We start from the raw sequence: 11,074 nt of genomic DNA, 5'->3' as shown, positions 1-11,074 counted from the left end.
AGTGAGTGAGTGAGTGAGTGAGTGAGTGAGTGACTGAGTGACTGAGTGAGTGAGAGTGAGTGACTGACTGACTGACTGAGTGACTGAGTGACTGAGTGAGTGAGTGACTGAGTGACTGAGTGAGTGAGAGTGAGTGAGTGAGTGACTGACTGAGTGACTGAGTGACTGAGTGAGTGACTGAGTGAGTGACTGAGTGAGAGAGTGAGAGAGGGAGTGAGTGAGTGAGAGACTGAGTGAGTGACTGAGTGAGTGACTGAGTGACTGAGAGAGTGAGAGAGTGAGAGAGTGAGTGAGTGACTGAGTGACTGAGTGACTGAGTGAGTGAGTGAGTGAGTGAGTGACTGAGTGAGTGAGTGAGTGAGTGAGTGTGAGAGTGAGAGAGTGAGTGAGTGTGAGAGTGAGTGAGTGAGTGACTGACTGAGTGACTGAGTGAGTGAGTGAGTGTGAGAGTGAGTGAGTGAGTGAGTGACTGAGTGACTGAGTGAGTGAGTGAGTGACTGTGAGAGTGAGTGAGTGAGAGAGTGAGAGAGTGTGAGAGTGAGTGACTGAGTGACTGAGTGAGTGAGTGAGAGAGTGAGTGAGTGTGAGTGTGAGTGAGTGTGAGAGTGAGAGAGTGTCTTCATACTGCACCTTCTGACAGGCATCCATCTGTCTGGTCAGCTCCTCGATGTAGTCTCTCTTGTTGGGCATAGCAACAGGCGACACTGTGGACCGTATGGGGAGTTGGCTTGGCATCACCTGGAAGAACCAGGTGATGGGGTCACTCATACAGACGTATACTATAGTAGCACCGCTATTAGATATATTATGAGCCTTTTATAATGTGTCAAAAGGCATACAAATATGTTACTGAGATGCTTATTTAACCCCTTATTATTGCTCCACCCACTCACCGGCTGGTCCCGCCTCCTGAGAGAGTCGAAGGTTGAGAAGCGTGCACGTGAGGAGGTCGCAGCCGAGGTGAAGGAGAGCACAGGGCTGCTACTTCTGCTGTTGTAGCTGTTGAACAGGTTCAGCTCTGATGTGGCTGGGGACATCACCTCCTGCATCTAATGGAGAGAGAGAACAGAACAGGGGAGGGGAAGGGAGAGAAGAGGGAGAGGGGAGGGGAAGGGAGAGAACAGGGAGAGGGGAGGGAGAGAACAGGGACAGGGGAGGGAGAGAACAGGGTGAAGGGAAGGGAAGGGAAGGGAGAGAACAGGGAGAGGGGAAGGGAGAGAACAGGGAGAGGGGAAGGGAAGGGAGACAACAGGGGAGGGGAAGGGAAGGGAGAGAACAGGGAGAGGGGAAGGGAGAGAACAGGGAGAGGGGAGGGGAGGGAGAGAACAGGGAGAGGGGAGGGGAGGGAGAGAACAGGGAGAGTGGAGGGGAGGGGAGGGAGAGAACAGGGACAGGGGAGGGGAGGGGAGGGAGAGAACAGGGACAGGGGAGGGGAGGGAGAGAACAGGGATAGGGGAGGGGAGGGAGAGAACAGGGACAGGGGAGGGGAGGGGAGGGAGAGAACAGGGAGAGGGGAGGGGAGGGGAGGGAGAGAACAGGGAGAGTGGAGGGGAGGGGAGGGAGAGAACAGGGACAGGGGAGGGGAGGGGAGGGAGAGAACAGGGACAGGGGAGGGGAGGGAGAGAACAGGGATAGGGGAGGGGAGGGAGAGAACAGGGACAGGGGAGGGGAGGGGAGAGAGAACAGTGAGAGGGGAGGGGAGGGAGAGAACAGGGAGAGGGGAGGGGAGGGGAGGGAGAGAACAGGGAGAGGGGAGGGGAGGGGAGGGGAGGGAGAGAACAGGGACAGGGGAGGGGAGGGGAGGGAGAGAACAGGGACAGGGGAGGGGAGGGGAGCGAGAGAACAGGGACAGGGGAGGGGAGGGAGAGAACAGGGAGAGGGGAGGGGAGGGGAGGGAGAGAACAGGGATAGGGGAGGGGAAGGGAAGGGAGAGAACAGGGAGAGGGGAAGGGGGAGGAAGCCAACAGGGAGAGAGGGAGGGGAAGGGAGAGAACAGGGAGAGGGGAGGGGAAGGGAGAGAACAGGGAGAGGGGAGGGGGAGGAAGCCAACAGGGAGAGGGGAGGGGAAGGGAGAGAACGGAGAAGGGAGGGGAAGGGAGAGAACGGGGAGAGGGGAGGGGAAGGGAAGGGAGAGAACAGGGAGAGGGGAGATGGATAGAGAAAGGAAAAATAGAAAATGGTAGTCATACTGAGGTAAATGGGCTTTACAATAATAGTCATGTCCCTTGCAAAAGTATTCATCCCCCTTGGTGTTTTTCCTATTTCGTTGCATTACAACCTGTAATTTAAATTGATTTTTATTTGGATTTCATGTAATGGACAGACACAAAATAGTCCAAATTGGTGAAGTGAAATGAAAAAATAACTTGTTTCAAAAAATTCTAAAACAGAAAAGTGGTGGGTGATCTATCACATGATCTCAGTATACATACACCTGTTCTGAAAGGCCCCAGAGTCTGCAACACCACAAAACAAGGGGCAGCACCAAGCAAGCAGTACCATGACGACCAAGGAGCTCTCCAAACAGATCAGGGACAAAGTTGTGGAGAAGTACAGATCAGGGTTGGGTTATAAAAAAAGATCTGAAACTTTGACCATCCCACGGAGCATCATTAAATCCATTATTAAAACATGGAAAGATTATGGCACCACAACAAACCTGCCAAACCTGCCAAGAGAGGGCACCAAAACTCACGGACCAGGCAAGGGGGGCATTAATCAGAGAGGCAACAAAGAGACCAAAGATAATAGGACCACTTTAAGCCGTACACTCCACAGAGCTGGGCTTTCACAGAGTGGCCAGAAAAAGCCATTGCTTAAAGAAAAACATAAGCAAACATGTTTGGTGTTTGCCAAAAGGCATGTGGGAGACTCCCAAAACATATGGAAGAAGGCACTCTGGTCAGATGAGACTAAAATTGAGCTTTTTGGCCATAAAAGAAAACGCTAAGTCTGGCGCAAACCCAACAACTCATCCCCCCGAGAACACCATCCAGGATGTTTTTCATCGGCAGGGACTGGGAAACTGGTCAAAATTGAAGGAATGATGGATGGTGCTAAATACAAGGAACTTCTTGAGGGAAACCCGTTTCAGTCTTCCAGAGATTTGAGATTGGGACGGAGGTTCATCTTCCAGCACGACAATGACCCTAAACATACTGCTGAAGCAACATTTGAGTGGTTTAAGGGGAAACATTTAAATGTCTTGGAATGGCCTAGTCAAAGCCCAGACCTCAATCCAATTGAGACTCTGTGGTATGACTTAAAGATTGCTGTTCACAGCAGAACCCAACCAACTTGAAGGAGCTGGAGCAGTTTTGCCTTGAGGAAAGAGCAAAAATCCAAGTGGCTAGATGTGCCAAGCTTATAGAGACATACCCCAAGAGACTTTCAGCTGTAATTGCTGCAAAAGGTGGCTCTACAAAGTATTGACTTTGGGGGGTGAATAGTTATGCACGCTCAAGTTTTCAGTTTTTTTTGTCTTATTTCTTGTTTGTTTCTCAAAAAATATTTTGCATCTTCGAAGTGGTAGGCATGTTGTGTAAATCAAATGATACAAACCCCCCCCAAAAAAATCAATTTTAATTCCAGGTTGTAAGGCAACAAAATAGGAAAAATGCAAAGGATGGTGAATACTTTCACAAGCCACTGTACAATAATATCATCATTCTTTGCTCTCTAAGACAACAAAAAACATTTGTTGCTGTAGCACATAATCCCATTTTGCTGAGTGTCTTACCTTTTGCTCTGACATCCGGTTCATGCCAGGGGTGTACTCCGTGGAAGCCGCTGTAGCGTAGGGACTGTTGAACACCCTGGGTGGACTCTCAAAACCTCCCACCTAGACAACACACACAGAAACATTCCATTGATAAAACACATAAATAAAAACATTAAGATTCCAAAAAATGTTGTCTTTGTAATAACATTATGGTCAATTCCAATCTGGATTTTAATATTGATATTATTGTAAAGCCTGTTGTACACCAGTAGGTGGCACTGCATCATAAGGTCTAAGGTGGCTCACGCCATGCTCCTACAGTACAGCAGTTGGAGCAGACAGACAATTGCTGATCTGCTTAAGTCTAAAGGCAGCATCTGGTGCTGATCGGTTTAGTTAGAGTAGGTGGACAACATGTCGTTTGCCTGGCCCCCATTCCCCCATCTCGGTCTCTGGTGGTCCTTGTCAGAAATGGCCCCTGAAGGCCCAAGCCCCAGCCCTAATACTGTCCCTCAGCCATGTCTGATTCTCTTGGGGCCCTAGCAGTACTGGCCCCACCCACCACCCCTGTATGAATCCCCTGGCCCCTGCAGGCCCAAGCACCAGACCTGTTATTGGTCCCCAGCCCTGTGTGATTCCCCTGTCCCCAGTACCAGCCCTATGTGACCCCTAGTCCCCGGGCATTCACCCTGTCCGACATGGTGTCCCAGTCCCGAGAGGCAAGAGACTCCAAGGACCCGCGGAAGTTTGGCACGAATCTGGAGCTAGCGCTGTCCCAACGGGAACTGTTCTTGGGTTCTCTCCCGTTCCCGTTCTCTCTCCCAGACGTTCCATTTGTATCCCTGGATCCGTTCCCAATCATGTCTCCATCCAGAAACAGCTGATATTTGGGGTTCTGGCGGACTTTGACTGGATTGGAGGGCTCGTTCTCAGACGGGGGACTTTCAGGCTGCTTGTTGGGATCAAAGTGTGATTCCTGGAGGAGGAGAAGAAGATATTAAATATATGGATGGAGGGATGGAGAGAGAGGGGGGAGAGAGAGAGAGAGGGGAAGAGAGAGAGGGAAGGGAGAGAGAGAGAGAAAGAAAGAGAGAGAGACAGAGAGAGAGGGGGAAGAGAGAGAGACAGAGAGAGGGGGAAGAGAGAGAGAGAGACAGAGAGAGTGGGGAAGAGAGAGAGAGAGAGACAGAGAGAGGGGGAAGAGAGAGAGAGAGACAGAGAGAGGGGGGAAGAGAGAGAGAGAGACAGAGAGAGGGGGAAGAGAGAGAGGGAAGAGAAAGGGGGAAGAGAGAGAGAGAGGGGAAGAGAGAGAGAGACAGAGAGAGAGAGAGAGAGAGAGAGAGAGAGGGGGAAGAGAGAGAGACAGAGAGAGGGGGAAGAGAGAGAGAGAGAGGGGAAGAGAGACAGAGAGAGGGGAAGAGAGAGAGGGAAGAGAGAGGGGGAAGAGAGAGAGAGAGAGAGAGAGAGAGAGAGAGGGGGAAGAGAGAGAGAGAGAGACAGAGAGAGGGGGAAGAGAGAGAGAGAGAGAGAGAGAGAGGGGAAGAGAGACAGAGAGAGGGGAAGAGAGAGAGGGAAGAGAGAGGGGGAAGAGAGAGAGAGAGGGGAAGAGAGAGAGACAGAGAGAGGGGGAAGAGAGAGAGAGAGAGAGACAGAGAGACAGAGAGAGAGAGAGACAGAGAGAGAGAGAGAGAGACAGACAGAGAGAGAGACAGAGAGAGAGAGACAGAGAGAGCAGCCCTGCACAGGGAGTGTTTGAAGGTGCCGTATGTTATTAAGCTGAGAGATCTGAGATTGTATCATGTTCAAATCAACCAGTGAATTATGCTGAACAGACATGCGAGGCTGTGATGTGAACATCAGTGTGGCATCATCATACAGCAGAGTGGTGACAACCTCATTAACAGCCGACAGTAATCCAACACATGAAATAGCATGCTGCGGTTAGGAACAAGCCATTAGTTTGAGTCGGTACATTGGCGTCAGACGCAAGGGTTAAGGTGCATACGCAATCATTTATTGACTGCTTTTGTCGACACGTGGACAGAATTTTGCGGATGCAATATTGTGTTGATTGGACGGACGGACGGACGGACGCTCTTCATGCAGAGCGTGATCGCTGGGGGACGTGGTCTCGGGTGACAAGGGATCGGTGATTGGTCAGTTCTTGTCCCTATAAAGTAGCCTACTTACCCATTCTAGAGTCGGGGCTCTGTCCCTGGCTCCATCCCTGGCTCTGTCCCTGGCTCTGTCCCTGGCTCTGTCCCTGGCTCTGCCACCCTGGCTCTGTCCCTGGCTCTGCCACCCTGGCTCCGTCCCTGGCTCCGTCCCTGGCTCCGTCCCTGGCTCTGCCACCCTGGCTCTGTCCCTGTCCCTGGCTCTGTCCCTGGCTCCGTCCCTGGCTCTGCCACCCTGGCTCTGTCCCTGGCTCTGTCCCTGGCTCTGTCCCTGGCTCCGTCCCTGGCTCTGCCACCCTGGCTCCGTCCCTGGCTCCGTCCCTGGCTCCGTCCCTGGCTCTGCCACCCTCGCTCTGTCCCTGGCTCTGTCCCTGGCTCTGTCCCTGGCTCTGTCCCTGGCTCTGTCCCTCGCTCTGTCCCTGGCTCTGTCCCTGGCTCCGTCCCTGGCTCCGTCCCTGGCTCTGCCACCGTGGCTCTGTCCCTGGCTCCGTCCCTGGCTCTGTCCCTGGCTCCGTCCCTGGCTCTGTCCCTGGCTCTGTCCCTGGCTCTGTCCCTGGCTCTGTCCCTGGCTCTGCCACCCAGGCTCTGTCCCTGGCTCTGCCACCCTGGCTCCGTCCCTGGCTCCGTCCCTGGCTCCGTCCCTGGCTCTGCCACCCTGGCTCCGTCCCTGGCTCCGTCCCTGGCTCCGTCCCTGGGTCTGCCACCCTGGGTCTGTCCCTGGCTCTGTCCCTGGCTCTGCCACCCTGGCTCTGTCCCTGGCTCTGTCCCTGGCTCTGCCACCCTGGCTCTGTCCCTGGCTCCGTCCCTGGCTCCGTCCCTGGCTCTGTCCCTGGCTCCGTCCCTGGCTCTGGCTCTGTCCCTGGCTCCGTCCCTGGCTCCGTCCCTGGCTCTGTCCCTGGTTCTGTCCCTGGCTCTGTCCCTGGCTCTGCCACCCAGGCTCTGTCCCTGGCTCTGCCACCCTGGCTCCGTCCCTGGCTCCGTCCCTGGCTCCGTCCCTGGCTCCGTCACTGGCTCCATCCCTGGCTCTGTCCCTGGCTCTGTCCCTGGCTCTGCCACCCTGGGTCTGTCCCTGGCTCTGTCCCTGGCTCTGCCACCCTGGCTCTGTCCCTGGCTCCGTCCCTGGCTCCGTCCCTGGCTCTGTCCCTGGCTCCGTCCCTGGCTCTGGCTCTGTCCCTGGCTCCGTCCCTGGCTCCGTCCCTGGCTCTGTCCCTGGTTCTGTCCCTGGCTCTGTCCCTGGCTCTGCCACCCAGGCTCTGTCCCTGGCTCTGCCACCCTGGCTCCGTCCCTGGCTCCGTCCCTGGCTCCGTCCCTGGCTCCGTCACTGGCTCCGTCACTGGCTCCATCCCTGGCTCTGTCCCTGGCTCTGCCACCCTGGGTCTGTCCCTGGCTCTGTCCCTGGCTCTGCCACCCTGGCTCTGTCCCTGGCTCCGTCCCTGGCTCCGTCCCTGGCTCCGTCCCTGGCTCCGTCCCTGGCTCTGTCCCTGGCTCTGTCCCTGGCTCCGTCCCTGGCTCTGGCTCTGCCACCCAGGCTCTGTCTCTGGCTCTGCCACCCTGGCTCCGTCCCTGGCTCCGTCCCTGGCTCCGTCCCTGGCTCTGCCACCCTGGGTCTGTCCCTGGCTCTGTCCCTGGCTCTGCCACCCTGGCTCTGCCACCCTGGCTCTGTCCCTGGCTCTGTCCCTGGCTCTGCCACCCTGGCTCTGTCCCTGGCTCTGCCACCCTGGCTCTGCCACCCTGGCTCTGTCCCTGGCTCTGTCCCTGGCTCTGCCACCCTGGCTCTGTCCCTGGCTCTGTCCCTGGCTCGGTCCCTGGCTCTGTCCCTGGCTCCGTCCCTGGCTCTGGCTCTGTCCCTGGCTCCGTCCCTGACTCCGTCCCTGGCTCCGTCCCTGGCTCTGTCCCTGGCTCTGTCCCTGGCTCTGTCCCTGGCTCTTCTGGGAGTGACTGTCTGAAGTACTGCTGGGGTGAGCGGAGAACGTCTTCAGCCCCCTCAGGATGGGTTGGACTGAGTTGAAACTCTCTGTGTGGAGTGGACACTTTAATAGAAGCCACCGGGCTTTGGTTCTCTGGGAATGCCTGGGTTGGACTGGGACGTCTGTATGGTAGAACTACTGCTGCTGGGAATGCCTGGGTTGGACTGGGAATGGGAGGTGGACTTGACCACTGTCTTCTCAGTCTCTGTGGTGCCAGTCCTGGCTGTTGACATCCTGACTGGGCTCTAGGTCTGTACTGTGGTACTACTGAGAGTGATTTGGGTTGGACAGAGAGCTCTGATTGGCCAGTACCTCCTCAGTCCTGGCTATGGACATCCTGATTGGTCGGTTAGTGTCTTCGGGCAGGGATTCCGCTCCTGACGGAACCGGTGAGACGTTCTCCATGGCTGATGTTCTCTGTTCTCTGTGCCTGAGAACTTGTGGATCAGGTCTTTGACGCTCCCAGAGCGGGTCAAAGTACTAGGAGTCAGACAACGGCCTTCTGGTGCGGCCGGTTCCTGCCTTGCTCTGCAGTCACGCTAGAGTTGGATACTTCCCTTTGTCTCTTTAACAGCAGTGGTTTCATCACAGACGCGGTGGGGCTCCGTGGTGAGATTTCCCATCGGTACAGATCTACGATCAGCTTCCCCTTAATCCTAACCGTAAGCGTTAGTAAGGGGGGAAATGCAACAACAAAAAACTGATTCAAGATCAGGGGCAACTTCACCCTACTCTCACAGTGGGACAAAAGGGTTGGGCTTGGCATGTAACGATGATGTCTGTCTGATCCCTTTACTCTCGATTAGACTCGTTGTTTTCAGTAGCTGTTACATTCCTACATCTTCCTTTTAAAGGTCAGTAGCGGAAAGGGTAAAGCCTGCCTGCTTTAATTATAAAATATCCTGTCCGCTCAATCACTCATAGCTGGAATTTGGAAAAAATACTGACTGATATCACAAGAAAAGGCCCTGCTGTGGCGAGGCAGGAGTCAACCATTAGCTAGTATGAAAAGGCCCTGCTGTGGACTGTCTCTCTCTCCATCACCCTTCATTCTGAGTCAGTCACCAGAGGCCTTACACCTCCAGTAGACTGTCTCTCTCTCCATCACCCTTCATTCTGAGTCAGTCACCAGAGGCCTTATACCTCCAGTAGACTGTCTCTCTCCATCACCCTTCATTCTGAGTCAGTCACCAGAGGCCTTATACCTCCAGTAGACTGTCTCTCTCTCCATCACCCTTCATTCTGAGTCAGTCACCAGAGGCCTTATACCTCCAGTAGACTGTCTCTCTCCATCACCCTTCATTCTGAGTCAGTCACCAGAGGCCTTATACCTCCAGTAGACTGTCTCTCTCTCCATCACCCTTCATTCTGAGTCAGTCACCAGAGGCCTTATACCTCCAGTAGACTGTCTCTCTCCATCACCCTTCATTCTGAGTCAGTCACCAGAGGCCTTATACCCCCAGTAGACTGTGCTGAGGACACAACCATGTGGAAGGCTGAAGTTAATGTGCATGGTAGTTTGTCTAATATAATCACGTCGTGTTTTCCATGCTTAGGGGGATTAGAGAGAAGAACAGGATCGCATTATATAAGCTCTATCTATCTGTGTGTGTGTGTGTGTGTGTGTGTGTGTGTGTGTGTGTGTGTGTGTGTGTGTGTGTGTGTGTGTGTGCGTGTGTAATTAACGAGATGAGCTGTGGTGTTGATGTGTTGAGTTGAACCCAGGCATATTGAAAGGAAACGGGCATCAACGCTCTGCGAGGGTTTCAACACAGAGCAGAGGACACACACACACACACACACACACACACACTTCACAAAATGGTGTTCCCTTTCCAACACCCATAGCAGTGACATTTTGTTTTTTACATTTTACATTTAGCCAATGAGTTACTTAGCTTAACCCACTGTCAATTAACAAGAAAATAGGCACAATCACATCACACTAATGCTAACCCTAATTCTACTTATATAAATGAAGTGGCCGGTGTCCAGCAGCTGCTTTGGCTAGGGCCTAGGAACTAATCCTCATCCTGGGTCTCGCCTGGTGGGTCTGCATGCTAGCACATACCATAGACTTCCAGTCATTGCGCTATGCGCTAGTTAGCAACTTCAATCCAACTGCACGCAGAGACATTAAAAATGGTATCATGGAGTTCACGTGACTCTGGGGAAGTAGATGAAGAGTCCCGTTGCCAAAATCCCAAAGTATCTCTTGAAGAAGCATTTTTTTTTTTTTTTTTTATGTTATTATTTTTTTGTTGCCGTGGGAATGAGAAATGCTATGGTTGAGTTAGTGATGTGTGTTTACGAAACACCATATGTGTTCATCTATAGGGTAAAACAGGTGGAAATACTAGTTCCATCCAGTCAATTCAGGAAGTAAACTGAAATTAGGAAAAGTTGAATATCAGTCTACTTCCTGTATTGACTGAATGGAACTAGAATTTACTCCAACCATGCTGGTGACTAAATAACAAATTGGTTTTAAAGGGAAACCAGTAGGACCATATTCACTGGTATAAGGGGACAGTTTGTGTTATGATGATGATAATTCTGCTTGATAATCAAAACAGACTATTCAGTCATTTAGGGTGAGTCTGCTTCTTCCATCGCTTGCTTTGATAAACATCCCTCCCTCCCCTCCCTTTGGTACTGTTTAGGACTATACGAAAGGTTATTTACAATACACGATTACAATAATATAAAAACAATATACTAAACATCCATGTGTAAAGATCCACCCTGTCCAGAACTGTTTGGACCCATTTGGAGATACACTTCGTAGCCTGTTTTGTAACTTAACCTATTTTTGGTTTTTTTCCTGACTGCATTAAGGCCTAAGTATCTTTTTAATTTATTCTATTTATACTGTACATTAAAATTGTATTTTGTCACATCCAGATACTCGGATTGTTTGTGTGGTGACTTTTATTTATTTATTTTTTCAGAGATTGGGGAGAGATTCTCTGAATATTTATTTGTTACGGATGCGGACAGTTCGAGGTTATCGGGACAGTAGCCTATTAAAACCAGTCTTATATTATTGGATAATAAAAGTAGTCTGTAATGATGAGAGTATAAAACTATTGACTATAAAAGTGTTTTCTGTTGATTTATACAGCTTGTTTCGCAAGAGGAAGTCAAAGGCAGGTTAGATTAATTTGCATACAGGGAAGGAGACACAGTTGATTGGATGACGACAACCACAT

The 11,074-nt window shown here is 52.2% G+C and overlaps 1 protein-coding gene across 3 annotated transcripts in view; it reads right to left on the bottom strand.

Moving 5' to 3' along the window:
* LOC106572350 (uncharacterized) overlaps positions 1-11,074 on the bottom strand; it is a 91,128-nt gene that overhangs the window by 18,048 nt on the left and 62,006 nt on the right. For all 3 annotated transcript variants that reach the window (XR_014379027.1, XR_014379026.1, XM_045694040.2), the window contains exons 5-8: positions 4,410-4,697; positions 3,740-3,841; positions 894-1,049; positions 631-738 (exon numbers count right to left, since the gene is read on the bottom strand). Coding sequence is in view for 1 of the 3 variants with exons in the window: in XM_045694040.2 (XP_045549996.1) it covers positions 631-738; positions 894-1,049; positions 3,740-3,841; positions 4,410-4,697 (654 nt within the window). In the remaining 2 variants the exon portion in view is untranslated. The remainder of the gene's footprint in view (positions 1-630; positions 739-893; positions 1,050-3,739; positions 3,842-4,409; positions 4,698-11,074) is intronic.

Source organism: Salmo salar, chromosome 01, assembly GCF_965601325.2.
Source record: "Salmo salar chromosome 01, fSalSal1, whole genome shotgun sequence".
In the NCBI taxonomy this organism is placed as follows: domain Eukaryota; kingdom Metazoa; phylum Chordata; class Actinopteri; order Salmoniformes; family Salmonidae; genus Salmo; species Salmo salar.
The sequence above is the reverse complement of the archived record's forward strand: the minus strand, read 5'-3'. Positions and strand labels throughout refer to the sequence as shown.